The 19,313-nt window shown below is 37.0% G+C and overlaps 1 protein-coding gene across 2 annotated transcripts in view; it reads left to right on the forward strand.

Moving 5' to 3' along the window:
* ABCA12 (ATP binding cassette subfamily A member 12) overlaps positions 1-19,313 on the forward strand; it is a 231,137-nt gene that overhangs the window by 105,016 nt on the left and 106,808 nt on the right. For both annotated transcript variants that reach the window (XM_027873671.1, XM_027873672.1), the window contains exons 8-11: positions 4,611-4,723; positions 8,662-8,737; positions 16,340-16,458; positions 17,552-17,658. In XM_027873671.1, coding sequence (XP_027729472.1) covers positions 4,611-4,723; positions 8,662-8,737; positions 16,340-16,458; positions 17,552-17,658 — 415 coding nt within the window. The remainder of the gene's footprint in view (positions 1-4,610; positions 4,724-8,661; positions 8,738-16,339; positions 16,459-17,551; positions 17,659-19,313) is intronic.

The raw sequence follows: 19,313 nt of genomic DNA on the forward strand, positions 1-19,313 counted from the left end.
GTAAATTTCCCCCCTCCCCAAGATGGTAAGGAATCTGTCATAGGCTATACATGTACAATCATATTAAACATATTTACACATTAGTCATGTTGTGAAAGAAGAATCAGAACAAAAGGGAAAAAACACAAGAAAGAAAAAACAAAAAAAGAGAGAAAACAGTATGCTTTGATCTGTATTCAGACTCCTGGTCCTGCTAATTCTTTAACATCTTAAGTTACAGAAGACTTGCGGGTTTGCCTCAGTGAAGGGAACTTACACCTTGAGTTTCCCTACACTGATGGAACCACAGGTCTAGAAAAAACAAAGAGAGCAACAAACAAACAAGAAACCCTCCTACGTGAATTTTATGTGGAAAAACAAAAAAAAAATAGCTCTATGTGCTATCCCAATAGAGTAAAACATGTAAAAAGAGTATTATATTGAAGCAACCAGGCAGCACAGTGGATAGATCATTGAACCTGGAGTCAGAAAGACAAAAGTAAGATATAAGTTCAAATTCAAGCTTTCTACCTCAGTCTTCACATCTGTAAAATGGGAATAAAAATAACTAGCCCCCCCAGTGTTGCTGTGAGGATCAAATGAAAATATTTGTAATATACTTTGCAAACATAAAACTCTGTATAAATGCTAGCCATTATTAGTATTATGTATTTTCAAAAAAATTTTTTTGATATAAAAATGTTGTTTGTTGTAATTATATAACCATATGGATTACTAGATAATAATTATACATGCCATATATTAACACATGACAGAATTTTAAAAAAATAAAAGAAATAGCAGAAGCTTATAAAAAACAAAGGTCATTTGATTGTCTTATCTGGTCCTGAAACAACTGTCATTCTTTAAGTGGCTACTTAATTGTCCCCAATTTGTAAAGCTTTTTCTCTACTTGGGCTTGCTTTAATTAATGTTTCTATACTGGCAAGGTGTTCCTTAAAGAGCCATAACTTCCCTCAAGCTTGACAATATTTATCTCCTAGCTTGTGGCCTCGCTGCTCTTGTCCTGGTCTTTAGTGAACAAGTAATAGGCACAAATGAGCCTCATAAATACTCTCTCATTTCCTCTGAATTGTTTTGTTCAATGATAAATGACTCTAAACCCCAAATCACCCAAATCAGATTTCAATAATGTTGCAGTTGTGACACAATTGAACAAAACAGAGAGCATGGGAAAGCTATACAAGAGAAGGTCAAAGCCAATTCTGAGCATGGGCATACATTAGCAAGAGCATGCCATTCCCTTCCTTTCATTATTTACATTATTTTTATGGATGTTTTAGGGAAATTTCTACTTTGAATAAAGAGGAGAAAAAATTAGTTTATGGGAGAAAACATTTCAAACCATCATCACCCATATAATTAATTGTGAGAAGTATTTGGAAGAGAAGGAAAAGAAGGGCAGAGGAGAGAAATATTTTTTTTTTAGCCTTCATTTGTTCAGAGAAGAAAACATTCACATCCAGGCAGGTAGTGGGCTAAACCTGGACAGAGATCTTAGTGCAGGACCAATAAGTTGGATTTTAAGGTAGAATTCAGAGGTCAAACTCTAGGGACCAAAAGATCAAGGTAAATATGATTGTCCCAGATGACATTGGGTTAAATGACACCCGAAGGCCACCTATAGTTGGGAAGATTTGATCAAGTCTTATGTCTGATATTTATTGGCCAAGTAGGACTAACTTGTCTAAATAAGACATTTAACCTCTCACTTCCTCTTAGGCAGTCCTCTAAAACAGAGGTTGGAAAATTACTTTATTTATATTTTAAGCTTTATTTAAATATGTAAAAATCATTTTTAGCCTTGGCCTAGTTTGACAATCCTTGCTCTAAGACAGTAAGTTGTAGAGCAGGTGCTGATCTTTATCGTTAGAGGGATTTCCTTACCTAGGAGTTCCCTAAACCAAATGCAATGGAGGGGAGGACTATTGGGGAAGAGGAAGTCCCTTCTAGCACTTTCCATGTAGACAATGTCCATGTAGACATCCCATGACTACATTCTCACTGAATATGAGATCCATTCATTTGAAAACATATCAAAAGTTAAGTCCAGACTCTATTATTGTATATATGGTTTGCCTACATGCTTTGGAATATGGGAAAGGAATTATACTTTATACCCCAAACAGTAAACACTGAGAGGACTTGGTGTGGGAAAGAAGGCTAACTTGAAGATTTACTATTGAATTATAAATCATGTAGAGTGAACCTGTTCCTGGATTGTCAACCAGTGGTGAACTGCTTAATGATATGATAAACTCAAGGCCCTTGGAATTTTTTTTGTGCTTTAAACAGGGGAATAAACATTTCCATAGTGCCTCCTATTGGCCAGGCATTGTACTAAGTACTTTTTTTTTTTTGGCCCGGCAATGGGATTAAGTGACTTGCCCAACGTCACACAGCTAGTAAGTGTTAAGTGTGTAGCAAATACTTTTACAAATACTATCTCATTTGATTCTTATGACAACCAAGGAAGTCAGGTGCTATTGTTATCACTATTTTATAGTTGAGGAAATGACAATTAAGTGACTTGCCCCAGCTGCTAATGCCTGAGGCCAGATCTTGACTCAGGCTTCCTAACTCTAGGTCCAGCACTCTCTATCCACTACACTACCTAGTTGCCTAGTAATTAAGTTGTACAATGGGGATCAGAGAATAGGCATTTTGCTACTTTGGCCAAGAATTATACTTTCCCAATTTACATAATCATATTCTCTAATACCAGTGACCACCAAAGTATTCAAAGATCAGAACCTTGGACAGAGATCATTCTCATTCATGCTTTACTCTAGACTGTTTCTAAGATTTCAGAATATCATACATGTCTTTGTGCAAGTTTCTTCATTTCCTATTGTTTTACTGTTATAATGGATGATCCCCCCCCCATTTATTAGAACAAATACTTAAATACATATGTTTTACCAAGTAGGTATTTCCTTTAAGTCTTTTGAAGTCCTTTTTCAAAGGCAACTGAAACCTGGTGTTGCCCAAAATAAATGAGTTATACATGATCTGAGCCACTTGTTTCTACAATGCTTCCTTCAGATGCTAAATAGCTCTTCAATTCTTTCTAGAAAACTGGGATGAACATGTTTGTTAACTGAATAATATCTACCACCACCATTACTATTGATAATGATGTATACTTGTACAGAATTCTACCATTTATAAAACTATTTCAGAGCAATTTCCTCCAAGGAATTGGTATCTTATTTCTGATCCTTATAACAACCTTGTAAGTAGAGAGGGCAAGGCATTCTTTTCCCCCATTTAACAGATAAATTGAGGTTCAAAGAAGTTGAAGAATTTGCCCAAGGTCAAACAGCTACATAGTGGCAGAGACAGAAACATTATATAATAAATATATGTATATATATTCAGTATATGTATATCTATGCACTACATTATACCCACATATGCAAATATTCACATATATTTACATATATGCAAATCTCACAAGCTATACCAATTATAGGTTAGTTTCTGCAATAGAGAACAATTAGTAAGTTCATACATCAAGTGTATGAACTTAAATCTCAGCTTGTCAGCCTAAAGGTGATCACTTAATAAAAGCCTTTGGTTTTGATTACCACTCTCAGTAAATGAAAATGTTGAATGTCTGTCTCTTTGAAAAGTATCTTAAAACTCACTACTTGTAAAATGCAAACATACCTGTAGATGTGCAAACATATCTTCATTTACAAATTACTATCATCAGGAGAAAAGAACTTTCTTAAGCAACCCTCTGCTTTGGAAGAGAAAATGTAAACTTTAAGCACAATGTCTGAATGTGTTAATTGATCTTCTTTCTGGTCAATAGTCTTTAATCCTAGCAGAAACAGAAATAGGTTTATGTAAGTGCTGTAAATTAATTAGGCCCTTAATTTTTAGCTCCAATCAAGATAGAAGAATTCTTGGTAGAGGGGATTTCCTTATCTGAGAATTCTTTACACCAATGAAATTATAGGTCTGGGGGGGAAAAGTCCCTTCTTACCCTAATGTTCTTTGTCTACATTCTCACTGACCATGAACGAGTTAGAAGGTCTTTGGCTAAAATATGAATAATTTTGAAAAAAAGATAGCATTTAAAAATGTCATTAAATACTTCAATACTCAGTATTCTTTTCATGGACCCTACCTTAGAACAAAAGACTGATGGACTTGATGATGTCTGAGGTCCCCTTTCAGCTCTAAATCTGTGATTCTATGATTCTGTTATTAAACCTTGAATGTGATTTCCAATCTTTCCTTGTTTCTTTTAAGAAAAAAAAGTAGCTTTACCTATCCTCTCATTTGTAATCTTAGCAGCAGAATGTCAAACTAATGTGAACTTTACTTACTTCATTTTTTGGCCTTTTTAAAAAACAAATGCTACTTTGAGGCTGTGGGTTTTCTGTGAATGTCATGCTCCACTTGGGCTTGAGAACACCATGCTGGGATTTTGTGCATGAATAGGCAAACAAGTCATTAAATTACAAAGGCAGCCTCTTGTCTGTTATGTTATAGGAATAATTTCCTACTCTCCAACCATTTTTCCACTTGAGTAACCTTTTGTTTCTGTCTGTAAACCTTGAAACACAATCTGGTTTAATTGTTTTTCAACTCGTTAGCGCTCTGTCGGTAGTGCAGGAGGTTTCTCCGCGTGTCACGAATAACGAAGGATTCAAGACCATCCAAAAGTCTGTTAAACATCTGCTCTATACTCTGGACTCTTCAGACCAAGGTATTTCACTTCAATCTCACTATGGTCAATGCACTGTTGTATGGCCCAGGAATAGTGTCAGACTGAACTAAGTAAGAACAAAAGCACATAACGTTGGGTTTATATGTTGTCTATGGTATGGCTAAAGACTATCCCCAAATAACATTCAGAATGTGGGAGACAAAGAATGGGTCAGGAAAATAGATTGCGCTTGCTTAGGTTTTTGTTTAACATGGAAATGACCATCATTGGTACATGAATCTGTACTTTTTGATATAAAATGTCACTATCAAGGATTCCATCTCAGCAAAGACACTCAAATGTCTTGAAAGTAGTTACTAGGAGAATAGCTCTCATTTAACTTAACCAGCCACAAGCCTTTTTTTGTGGGGGGGAAGCCTAAAATCAACTGAACTCTACTCATCTTTCTTATTGCCCACTTCCTCCTCTCCCTCCCCCACACACTTTGATCAATAGGTAGAGTTTGGTCTTTAGCAATGACATAATAACCCCTGTCTACCATTCTGAACATGTATCTTTTTGCTTTAAAGGGGGCCAAGCCAAAGATGGGAGAATCAGTGCTGATCCACCATCTCTAGTAGGAAAACAAATCAAAACCCATGCCTTCTATTGGTGGATTTTTAATAGGAGGACAGTGTTATATATTATGACAGAGAGAGAGACAGAGAGAGACAGAGAGACAGAGAGACAGAGAGAGACAGAAAGACAGAGAGAGACAGAAAGACAGAGAGAGACAGAGGGACAGAGAGAGACAGAGGGACAGAGACAGAGTTTGGAATTTGATTAAAAGAATTCCTGCTTCACAAACATTCTTGTTCTCATTTATTTCCACTGTGTGAACAAATGAAGGAATTTCACTCTTTGTCATGTGACTTTTTCCAAAAGTATAATTTCTCACTTTGAAATATTATGTAGTAGTTTTTTTTTTAATCTTCAGACAACAATGAAAGTAATATTGGTGCTTCTTCCATGATTCTAACAGGCTTACTTTTCTTTATCAACTCTGAATACAGCTATTATCTTGTTCAAATGAAAAGCAGGAGGCAAGGGAATTAGGAAAATAGCCAGCAGAAAGTCTAAAGTGAAGAGTTTTATTCATTTTGCAGAATTTTTCTTTCTGTTTGAATATAGTATTAATTACTAGTGGGCAGGATTTGTGTTATAGTTTATCTGCTTTGGTGTTATGTATCTTTTAATGATCTTGAAAAACATCAGCAAAAGAGCCCAAGCTAAGAGCCTAGACCAAGTGTTCAATGTCAGTTCAGTAACCTATTATCAATTATTTTCCTTTGTATTCTTTCCATTTGCATTTTAAAGTTTCAGGCACCTTCTTCAAGTCTCTCCCAACCATTTTTTCTCTTTTATCTTCAGACTCACACCTTGTAATTATAGAGCAAGGTGATAAAGTTATGAAATTTCACAAAGGACAAAAGTCTCGAAAGCTCTTCAAATGCTTCTGAAGCCAAAGAAATAAGTAGTAGTTATGATTAACTAAGACAGAAAAAGATATCTATATATATGTACAGATATATACATATATAATTATGTATATATACACATGCATATATGTACATATACACACATGTATGTATGTATGTATATACATACATGTATGTATATATACACACACATATATGTATATTATAACTGAATTTTTCAAGAAATAATCTTATCCAACCAACAACCAGGCCACATTCCTTATTGTAACAGTGGGCTTTCATAAATTTCAGGGAAATCATTGGATATACCCAGAAAGGAACAAAAACTATCAAAGAGATAATTTTAGTTAAGATATCTAAATGGGCAATTCATAGTAATTTTGGTATTGTTTGAGTTTTTTGAGTTTTCAAATTTTCATATTGGTAATGGGATTTTTGGTATTTGCAGTTTGGAACACTGGGTTCTTTTAAGAACAAAGTTTACTTTGGTAACTCATTGAGGTCTGCTTTCTAACAAAATGTGACATTTTCAATTAGATGGAAAAACAAATAAAACAAAACAAAACAAAAAAACCACAACCATACTGTCTCCTGCTCAGTGGATGTTATTACTGTGCTAGATTTTTATGTATACTCTTTCTAAACATGCCTGATCCCACCAGTGAAAAAGAAGTAAATTCTAACTTGATAAAGGTCTATTGAATTTAACACTTCATTAAGATCTATTTAGTACATCATTTCTTCAAAGATATTTTATAGTCCCTTAGGGATGAGAGACCAAATTTGCCTTCAGAAAGTCAATTTATTCCCTTCTTGGCATCAGGGTCAGGGCTAACATTCATATGTTAAAAAAATCATTTTTCCTAGTTATTCATTTTATCAATTGAACAAGGAAGAGAAATTCCATTACTCTTTTATAGATGCAAGCAAAGTAAATTTCTCAGCATCACATGGGAACCTAGTGGTAGATCCAGAGGGAACCTTAGAAAGAGCGATAAAAGCTAATATACAAGCAAAGAACTTTGCAAATCTTAAAGTGCTGTATAAATGTCAGCTACGATTATTATTAGTAGTATTGTAAGAGATCACTGGTCTACCCCACACATTCAAACACTGCTACCATTTGTGACAGACAATTTTCTATCCCAAGCCTCCTCATTCCCAACCTTTCATTTTAATTGATACTCCTTTCTCTTTTGAATTAGTTATTGCAAGAGAGCAATCATCCCCTGTACCCTGAAAAGAGCCTGGGCAAGTCTTGCCTCCTGACCAGTAAGGTTTAAACTCTTAAGTAGGAGACCAGAGAAGACCAAAGTTGGTACTAAATAGTAAAACCAGAGGCAAACACTATGGATACATGGCTAGGCTGAAAATTAGACACAGAGCCTTTTGAAATTGTGGAGCTATTTTTATTTAATACAAGAAGTTAAGCTAGCTATATTGATTGGCAGAATGTACAATAACACTATATTGTGGCAATAAGAGCTCATAGGCAATTTCAGAATATATTAACTGAAGAAAACAAAAGAGCTATTAGAGCCAGTAATAAGACATCCTATTGAAAGAGATTAGGTTGAACTTAAAAGCTGCAATCACTGAGATGTATTAGTTTCTTTATAAAGAATGAAGAGCCTCTCAAGAGAGGGTGATTGCAATAAGGAGAAGCACAGTGATACCATTTCACAAAGTGGGATAGATAAAAGCATCAAAGCAATGCGTGGTGTGACTGTGGAGACCATTTTCATTTTTAATATTGACATAATGCTATTGTGTATTTATGCTTTTTACAATACGACTTTCCACAGGAAGTTGAATTAGCAATACATTTAACTTCTAGGGCTAATGCAAGGTGTTGGATTAAATCTTTCAACATCCAATATGATTTGCATCAGCCCAACCTCTTTCCCAATGCATCATGATGATATTTGAGGCCAGCCAAGACAGATCTGCTAACATTGCCCAATCTGCATTTTCAGCTGCATTCAGAACACATCAGGGATTGTGTACAGGATAGGTCAGAGATGCTTGAAGCAATAATCAATGATGTCCATAGGCCCTAAGCAGAACTTGGTTCAGCTGAAGGAAGAACATCTTCAGGGCAGAACCCCAAATGCTGGAAGTTACCCTACTACTTTGTTCAGTAGTTGATCTTACTTTTATTATACAATAGCCACTTATGTTTCCAGGCCTAAGGGAGAATAGATCCTTTGACTTTAGAATTTGAGTCAGACTAGAATTTGTTAGAAATATGAGGCTTTGATCTTCAAGGCAAGTTCGTTTAGTATGCATATGTGTATTTTTCTATAAATGTTTCTAACAGTTATGAAATCAAAGGTGTCTCATGATTTCCTTAGGAAAAAACCCCTCAAGATTTTATTCTTGTTTCATTAATTCAAAATAGATTCAGACAGCTTCTACTGCCAGTGTAACAACAACAGAAAAAGCTAATAAACATTAAAAAAATTTTAAGTGCAGTCAATATCAGTGTCGTTATTTCAGATGGACCAAGCAATGCAACATCTCATTGGAAAGAGGATGGTGAAGAGAAGCTATCTCCAAGCAGTCTGGCTGCCCAGTAAGTCTACACACATTTCTTCCTCATAACTGAATAAACACTTTGCCTGAGCAAGCAGAATAATTCATAAAGGTAATGTTGAACATAGGTATGACTTTTTCTGTTCAACACCATTACATATCTTTTATACACAAAGCACTCTACTAGGTATTGGTGATAGAAAGAGAATCATGGAAAAAATTGCTGCCCTCAAGGAGCTTTTATTCTTTTGGGAGATATAACATGTAGATTCATTAATATATATATATATACACACACACACACACACACACACACACACACACACATACACACATATATACACACACATATACATATACATACATACATACATACATATATACATGAACACAAAGTAATTTGAAGTCAGAAAGACCACTAGCAATCAGGGAAGTCTTCATGAAGGAGTTGGCATAAAAGCTAAGCCTTTGGAGAAAGGTAAAGATTCCATCAGGCCAAAGAGATGAGGGAATATTTTTTAATCGTAGGGGATCCCTTATTTGAATGCACAGGAGAAGGAGATGGAAATTACCAGTAGTATAGTTTGACTGAAACATAGAATGCATGAATGCAAGTAACATGAACTAAAGCTTGAAAAGTAGATTAAAATAAGACTGTGGAAGTTCCTGAATGCCAGGTTAAAGGTGTGATTTCCCCTAGAGACAGTGGGTCATCCCTAAAGGCCTTTGATAGAGCATTGACATGATCAGACTTGTGCCTTAGGAAGATTATTTTAGTAGTTAAGGGAAAAGACTAAAGATAGAGACTATTTAGGAGTCTATTACAATGATCAAAGAGATCATTGAAGTGCGGAAGGGCTGACCTAGGGTGATGGCTGTGTAAGTGGGGAGAAAGGGACAGATCCAAGCGATGTGGTGAAGGTAGAATCAACATGACGTAACTAATTGCATATGGAAGGCCCAGCACGAGAAAAGAATTACAGCATCTCAGAACTGAAAGGGAGCTCATTGGGTTCTTAACCTGGGGTGTGTGAACTTGCTCTTTTTAAAAATATTTTGATAACTATATTTCAGTATAATCAGTTTACTTTGTAATCCTATGCATTTTATTTTATGCATTTAAAAACTTTATTTTGAGAAAGGATTCCTAGTCTTCACCAGATAGACCGCCAAAGAGGTCCATGACACAGAAAAAGATTGTGAGGAACAGAAGGGAGGCCAGTGTCACTGGGCTGAAGAATACCTGGAGTCAGGTATCAGAAGACTGGAAAGGTAGCGTGGTGGGGTCAGGTTGTGAAAGGCTTTCAGTCAGGATTCAAAAAAAACATTAGGCTAGAATATTAGACTTGATCTTATGAGGTAGGTCAAATTCAACTGGGATAAATGCAAAGCCTTACAACTTGGATTCAACTACACAGGTACAAGAAGGGAGGAAAAATGGCTAGATGGCAGTCCTCCTAAAATATCGGGGGGTGTTAGTGGCCTAACACATACATGAACAAGAATCCCCAATACAGTATCCCCATGTAGTGGTCACTCAGTATTTACTTAATGTATGCAGAGTATGTATGTGTCTAGGCAAAGAGAAGGGGAGGTTGAATCACTCACTAACTCTAGAGGCAGCTCATTCCACCTTTGGACAGCTCTAATGGTGAAGAAGTTTTCTTCACATCAACCCTAAATATGCCTCTTCTGCATCTTCTTCCAATTGCTCCCAGGTCTGTCCCCTGGGTCCAAGCAGAATTCTTCTACATGGCAGTCCTTGAGATACTTAAAGACAGTCATCATGTCCCCCATAAATATTCTCTTCTTCAATCTAAAATTCCCTGTTTTTTTTTTCAAGAAATCCTCATACGGCATTATCTCAAGACCCTCATTATCCTGGCTGCCATCCTCTGGACTCTGTCCAGCTGATCAACCTTCACACTCAAGTGTGGCGCCATCACTGAACACAGTGCTTTCAAGGCAGGCTGACTCATGCAGTGAAGTGGGATTGTCAAGTGCCTAGTGTGGTGCTCTGCGTCTTTTAATGGAATCCAAGACTCCACTGACTTTCTTTGTTGCTGTATCATGCATGACTCAAATTGAGTTTCCAAACTACTAAAGCCCTCTGATATTTTTCAGAGGAACTGCCATCTAGCTGTTTTTCTTCCTTCTTGTACCTGTCTAGTTGAACTCAAGTTGTAAGGCTTTGCATTTATTCCAGTTGAATTTGACCTCATGAGATCAAGTCCAATATTCTAGCCTAAAATCTTTCTGAATCCTGACAAAGCCTTTTACAACCTGACCCCCCTCCTACCTTTCCAGTTTTCTTATACCTTACTCCAGGTATTCTGCAGCCCAGTGACACTGGCCTCCTTCCTCACACTCCAGACCCTGAGTATTTTCACTGATTGTTCCCCATGCCCAGAACACTCACTCTTCATCTCTTCCTTCTTGTAGCCCTGGCTTCCTTCAAGGCCCAGCTAAAAGCCCATTTTCTATGAGAAGCCTTTCCTGATTGCCCTTAATCCTAGTGCTTTCCCTCTCTTGAACATCTTTGATTTATCCCAGGCATATATTATTTTACATAATTGTTTGCATGTTATCTCCTCCATTAGACCATGGGCTCCTTAAGAGGAGAAGACTGAATTTTACTTTTCTTTGTTACCCCCAGTGCTTACTTAGCATTGTGCCTGGCACATAGTAGGCACCTAGTAAATACTTATTAGCCATCCTTCTTAGTTTTGTGTCTTCTGACAATTTGATTTGCATAGTATTTATGTCTAAGAGTGAAGGATAACACTTAGGTTATGAATTTGAGTTTGAGTGACTGGGACAATAATTATCCCCTCAACAGAAATAGGGAATTATAGAAGAGGTGAGGCTTTGGTGAGAGAAGACAATGAATTCTGTTCAGGTTGAGTTAAATTTGATATGCCTACAGGACATACAAGTGGAGATACCCATTATATAGAGTTGTGAGATGAGTGTTCGGGAGAGAAGTTAGGGCTGATTGGCCTTATAAATTGGGGAATCATCTGAATGGAGGTGATAACTAAACCCATGGGAGCAAATGAGATAACTGAGTATTCACTAGGAGAATACTGGCAACCCAAGGATAGGATTAATATCTTCCTAAATCATAATAAGTCTAGGACCTATTCTTTTGGGAGTATAGTCTCAGATTTAGTTTTGTTTTGGATAGTGCCAATAAAATAAAATTTTCTTTCCTAAAATTGCATTGTCAGACTCTAGTATGCAGAAGATGGACCAGAATAAATGTGTCTTGTGAACAGTAAGAAAATCCAACCTTAATTATAAGGATTAATGAATTGACTAATCTGAGATCCCAAGATCTCCTGTTATAGCTCTTCTGAGGACTTGTTATGTATGTATAATATTCATCATCTTCCCTAAGGTGTGAAATAGCTGAAGGTGTCAGGTACATTGCATGGGTCCATGCAACACCTGAATTAAATGGCGAGAGAATGCACTGGTACTTTTGCCTAGAACATTTAAAAGAGCAAAATAGTGGGAAGGAGGTGGCAATACCTTGGATTGAATTGGTCTCTGCTTGGTGGATAGGAAGAATCTAGTGAGAAAAATACTGTGAGTAGAGGAGACAGAGCTAGGCAACAGCAGCCTCTCTGGTGTTAGATCCTCATTTTTTCTCCCTTTGTATGGTAACTGTGATGAAGAAACACAATCATACATGCCTATTGACTTGTGTTCCTTTAGAGCCCACACAGCCTCCATATACTCTACCATGTGGCTTTTAGTATATTTCACAAACTTTGAGATAGTGATTCTCACTGGAGCTAGTGCAGTCAAGAAAGAAAGAAAACAACCATTTGTTAAATGCATACTATGCGGCAGGCACTGTGCTAAGCACTTCACAACCGTGATCTTTTTTGATCCTCACAACAACTCTGGGAGGTAGGTGCTATTATTATATACATTCTACAGTTGAAGGAATAGGTAGACAGAGGTTAAATGACTTACCCAATATCACACAGCTCATGAGCTTCTGCAATTGAATTTGAACTCAGGTCTTGCTGACTATGGACCTACTCCTCTAGTCACTGGACCACTCTTTCTTTAGCTAAACTTTAAATTAAAGTACCTGAGTTTAAATGATGACCAGTTATTTATGATCTGTGTTCTCTTGAGCAAGTCACTTAATCTCTCTGTGCCTCAGTTTCCTAACTTGTAAAGTAAGATTCGTTGACCTCTAAGGTTTCTCCCAACCCCATGATCCTGATCTTGCAATCTTCTTAAGGATCCCCTCAACACCTGTCCCACCTGTCCTGCGTTGTCTTACCTGAAAATTACTTTCACCTGAAAGTCCTTGCCTCTCTTAAAGATTTATCTAACTCTCCCACAGTGGGAAATGACCTTAGTCCACAACCCTTGTGACTGAGATGAAGAGGGAAGAACTACATGATAGGGGAAGGGAAAGAAAGAAGGTAAGGAAAGTGGTGTAGTGACAGAGCACCGAGCCAGGAGTCAGGGAGACTCATCTTCATGAGTTCAAATTTGGCCTCAGACAGTTACTAGCTGTGTGATCCTGGGTAAAATGAACTGGAGAAGGAAATGGCAAACCACTCCAGTGTCTTTGCCAAGAAAACTCCAAAAGGGGTTACAAAGAGTCAGACATGACTGAAAACAATTGAACAACAACAATAAGGAAAGTAGAGAAGGAATGCAATCTTTAGTAGACAAAGTGTTACAAGAGAAAGAATGCTGGGTCTAGAGTTGGAGGATCTGAGTTCAAATCCCAACACTGTTAGTGCCTATATGACCTTGGGTAAATCACTTAACCTCTGGGGATTTCATCATGTGTAAAATGAGGGAGTTGGTTTAGAGGATCTCCAAGGTCCCTTCCAGCTCTAATTTGATGACTCTATGAACCCCAGAACCTGGGAACGAGCTGCCTCTGGTCACTTCTTAAAACAGATGGCCCGCAACTCTGCACGCTTGTTTTTAGTCTGTCTTTGAGATTTGCAGTTACCCCTCTAGCTCAAAAAGAATTAAGGGATAAGGTTTATGAAATCCAAGAACTCCGCCCTCCGGAGTATTCAGATGTTTAGGGTATAGAATAGAATATAACTGGAAGGGATCCCCTTTAGAGACCGTCTAGTTCAGGGGTGGGGAACCTGCAGCCTCGAGGCCACCGGTTCCGCACCCTTGATCTAGTTCAATACTTTTGTTTTATAAAACTGAGACCCAAATGACTTGCCCAAGGTCACATAAGTTTGTTACCAAACAGGACTTAAATCCAGGTTTCCGGACCTCAATCAAATGCTCTTTGCATTTTGCACCCTGCTGCCTGCCTCCTTAGTCCAGCCTTTCTAAGTGATTCTGAACATTTCCTACAGCTAAAACATAGATCATTTATCATCAACTTTCTTGGATGCCCCAGGATTCCCCCCTGAACCCACACCTTGATAAACTCTGCCCTACGGCAATATGCTCTAAGTACATGTTAATCACATCAGAATCCTGTAATAACGCAGATCATTGTGGCATGGATTCAGCAATCAATACTGCTGGTCAAATCACATTCCATGCAACAACTAGAAACAGAAAAACCCTGATATTACATGGTTATCCTATAAGCCAGGTGTTAGTTCTGTCTCCCATGACAGCAGAATTGTAAAAGGTCTATGGGGCATTTCATGATAAATGAAGAAACAAGTTTTGTATATTTCTACAGATGAGCTTTTTCAGAAATACATGCATACCCAATAATCTGTGGGTCTCAGAATCATTAAAGCCTGAGTCTTATCCGGAGATTTTTTTTCCGCTTCAAATTAGAACTTCTCAAATATCTGTGTTGTTGATTTCTATCAGAGTCCCTAATCCTTACTGTCTAGAAATAGTTATTAGCCATGAGTTCTCTAAAATTTTGAATGGAAAAACCTCTCTGGTCTGATAGGTAGCTAGGTGGAATAGTGGCTAGTGTATTGAACTTGGAATTAAAATCTGACTTCAGACACTAGCTGTGTGACAATGAATAAGTCATTGGGGCAGCTAGGTGGTGCAGTGGATAGAGCTCTGGTCTTGGAGTCAGGAGGACCTGAGTTCAAATCCGGCCTCAGATAGTTGACACTTACTAGCTGTGTGACCCTGGGCAAGTCACTTAACCCGATTGTCTCTCAAAAAAAAAACGGCGCTTGAATAAGTCACTAACCTCTCAGAGCTTCAGCTTTCTCATTTATAAAATCAGGGTAATAATAGCTTCTACTTCATAGGATGGTTGTGAGATTCAAATGATATATGCAATGACATGGAAACTTTAAAGGCAAGGCAACAACTCAAGCATTTATTAAGTACTTACTCTGTTTCAGGCTCTGTACAGGGAACACAGATACAAGTAGAAGACACTCCCTGCCCTCAAGAAGCTTACATTCTAATTGAAGGGTGCAATACATTAAAAATAATTAAAAGAGGGGATGGGGGGAAAGAGAGAGATGAAGGTATTAGGAATGATGGCATGGTAGACAAAGTCCAGAGATTCAGGAGCCCAGTCTGGAGAGGAATGAAAACATTGCTGGCCTGGGCATCCTCCTTAAAATGGAGGTTCTGGGAAGAACCAGCCAATCAGAGTGAGAGGCTGCATGCAGGGTCAGAGAGTTACTTTCACTGTGAGAAGTCCAGAGATGGAGTGATCTTCTAGAGTAAAGAGATTTCTTTGGTACGGTAGAGAAAGTCAGTAGTAAGGAGGGCAACCTTGAGAAGAATGACTACTGAGTATATGGAGCTTTCTATAATCCCAATATGGCACTTCTATTCTATTGTAACACAATTTAACACAAAATCGAAGTATACATCTCTTGTGTTTTGCTGCAAAGCTGCTGTCACAAAGTAAATAAAATTTATTATATGCCCCTGTGTGTTGATACATGTGCTGTGCACTAAAAAGGTGAGGCCAGGGGAAAAGAAAAGATGAGTTCCTCCCTTCATAGAGCTTACAATTTATTGAGGGATAGACAACATACACATTCACACATATGTGCACATACATCCCAATAAAAATAAATCAAAGACTCACACTGTGATTATCTATATATGCCAACTAATTTTTGAAAAGAAATATTTTATTTTACTAGTATTATTAGTACCTTTGAAGGCAAGTTGTAAAAAGTTGATTTCCCTGGGTTTGTTGACCTATGCTGACTATAATTTGTCTTTAAAAAAAATTAGTCATTGAATTTAATTATATATTTTTTCAGACTTGTTTGTGTGTATAGAAATATCCATAAGAAGATTTACAGGGCAATGTACATTTTATATTTTGATTAAGGATACAGTTATGAATTAATATGGTATATATAAAAATGTAAGTGCTGAGTGAATCCAAAGTAAGTGAATAATTCTTTCGTTGGGATCAATCATGTAAGGCTTTCTGGGAAAAGTAAACCTAATCTAATGGGCAAATTACTTGAGCTCTCTGCAAAAAGGAGTTGGACAAAATGACTTCTGAGGTCCCTTCCAGCTCAAAATTTGTGTTCTTTCAGTGTTTTCGTTGGAAAAATCAGTCAACACAACACACAGACCCTAAGAAGATGAGTTTGGTAACAGTTTTAAATTTCTCAGTTATATAAGCCTTTGTTTTGTGTTTATTGTAATTCGGTGATTTTTTTTTTTAATTCCTCAGGCTCCTCATTCTGGAAAACTTTGAAGATGTCCTCTTAAACATTTCTGCTGAGAGTCCTTATGTACCCTACCTGGTGTGTGTGAGAAATGTAACTGACAATTTAGCCAACAAGTCAACAGGTAATACTCTTCTTAATGGTAGAAACATTATTCATAATTTTGGAAACCTTTTTATAGCAGAAAGTCCATCAAATCTTTAACCAAAAAAGAAAGACTTGCTCACCCATATTCATGAATTTGGAGCTCTCTTATATAAAAAGAAGTGTGAAATACAGGGGATTTTTATTTTCCTCGTATTAATATAGCGATTAATAATAACAACACATGTCTGGTGTCTAGAGGTGCTAAATGTTGTAAACATAGTCTTTTGCTAGATCAGCCTCTGACCTTCTTTAGCTTCTTAAAAAAATGAAAAACAAAAACAATATATATAGATGATTCAGACTCAAGTCTGCAAACTGAGATACAAGTTACCTTGGCTGAAGGAGTGGCGGTAGTGACGGCACACCATTTTGCTTCCTACCCTCTCTTTTTCATTTTCAATTTTCTGCTTGCATGGACAACCATGAAGGTTGCATTTAATCAAATGTTCCTTTCCTCTTTCTTTTTTTTTTCTTTAAAGGATTTTTTTTTGCACTCTTCCCTAAGAGATATACTTTCTCTCTGTCTACTGAAAAAAAATTGTCAGGATTCACTAGGAAACAAAAAGTCTGGCTTCTGTTTACCAGGAATGAATTAATCAAGGTTGGAGGGACATTTGATTTCTAAGTGATTATGTACCTGTTTTTCCAAAAGTATTTTAACTTAATAGTGTACCAAAAGATGTCACAGATAAAAGCATGTTATAAGTGACAAAAAGTCTCCCATGGTAGCTTCTTGTTTGAAATAGATTTGTCTCTTTATTGTATATCCAAAAATACTGTTAAAATAAACCAAGTGCATATTTTCCCAGTATTAAGAAGCCATTTTTTTCTAACTAATCTCCTTGGTGTAAGGCTTTTGTTTTTGCAAAATGCCTTTATGACAAACCACACTTAAGTGTTTCAAAAGAAAAGTTTCCAAAATGATCCTAAGCCGGGGTGGGGAACCTGTGGCTTCCAAAACTCATATGACCCTCGAGGTGAATCCATTTGGGTTCACCTGAGGACCTGGGGGGCCACATGTGGCCTCAACCTAAGCTCTCTCTAAGATGACATTTCTTTTTTTTTTATAGAAAATCTAAAACTTCTACAATCCACCATTCGGTTCAAAAAATCTTTTCATCGAAATGGCTCTTATGAAGACTACTTGCCTCCAGTTTCAGAAATCATAAGATCAAAAGTAAGACTCCAAAAACAAAACAGCCAAAAAAAGAAAAGAAAAGAAAAAAAAAGCCCCAGATGTGTTATTTTTCTTCTTTGAAGAAACATCTATTTAGTTCAGGTTTCAAATCGGTAGCATTGCAAATGGGATTTTTTGCTATTCTTTTGATTCAGGAATGCTGGGGAGAGGAGAAAAACATGGATTCTCTGAACAACTTGTTTTTGTTCTGAAGGATTTGAGGTGTTTTTGTTTTTGTGTACATGTGTGTGTTGTGTGCATCAACATGTGTTTATTACCTAGGATAATCAACAATATGAAATGATCTATTCCAGCCTCTTCTAAATTGCACCTATTAATCAAGTTGCGCCTAATGATACAGTCATCTCATTAAGGTGGCGCATTCAATTGAATTTAACCAAATGTGCACAAATGAGTCTGGTTATTTGAAAGGTCCCTGATACTTGGGGTCTGAATAACTGAGTTTCAAAGCTGATATGATTAGACCTCATAAGTGAAACATATTGATGGATCCCATCATTTCCTCTTTAGCACTTTCATATTGAGGAAGTATAGAATACAAAAAAAATGAAAGAAATAAGAGGCATCACCACAATATTCAAAATATTGGTGATTTCTAAACTGGCTTCTCTGGATTTATAGGGTTTAGTAGTTTCAGTTGTGTCCAATCCATCATGACTTCATTTGGGGTTTTCTTAGCAAAAATACTGCAGTTGTTTGCCATCTCCTTCTCCCATTCATTTCATAGAAAAGGAAACTGAGGAAAACAGGGTTTATTGACCTGCCTAGCATTACACAGCTAGTGTCTGAGGCCACCTTTGAACTCATGAAGATGAGTATTCCTGATTCCAAGCCAAGTACTCTATCCACTGCACCACCTAGCTGCCCAATGTAGGTTATACATGCACTTAATAAGCTATGATGTCATGAAGTCCACCAGATCTTATAATTCAAGGTAGTGAATTTTAAAAGCGACATTCCTTAGTAAGAGAGTCGGTAAAATTAATTTTTTAATCTACCATCACAGATAATAATAATGGACATTTATATAATGCTTTAATAGCTACAAAGTGCTTTATACACATTATCTCACTTGAACCTCATAGCATCCTTACGAGATAGATGACACAGGTATTATTATTAGCTTCATTTTGCAGATGAGAATACTGAGGCTAAGCAGCTTACTTATGGCCACACAGCTTGTAAATGCCAAATGTGGGATTCAGACCAAATTTTCCTAATTCCAAGCAGAACACTCTTTCTACAATGCCCCACTGCCTCTGAAGTCATGTTGGTTGGCTCTTAATGGCCAGTCTGGCTCTTTCCCATTTAATTTATTTATTGACCTCACCATAGAGTAGCCAGTTTACTGTATAAGTCCAAATATAGATAAAATCTCAAAAAAGAGATGTGGAAAAAGGCACTGGCTTTGGAATAAAACAAAAACAAAAACTTGTCTTTAAATCCTGGCTGTGTCACTGTGACTCACTTTGTCAGTTCTGTGGCATAACTGTGTAACCTTAGACAAGTCATTTCTTGTTTCCTCAGTTTCCTCATTTGCAAAGTGAGGAGTTTGGACTAAGTGATTTCTAAATCCCTCCCCACTCTTAAATTCTTTACTCTATGATCTCTTCAGAAGAGAGTTCATGTATATA

The sequence above is a fragment of the Vombatus ursinus genome, unplaced genomic scaffold, assembly GCF_900497805.2.
Source record: "Vombatus ursinus unplaced genomic scaffold, bare-nosed wombat genome assembly UNPS02014802.1, whole genome shotgun sequence".
Lineage (NCBI taxonomy): Eukaryota > Metazoa > Chordata > Mammalia > Diprotodontia > Vombatidae > Vombatus > Vombatus ursinus.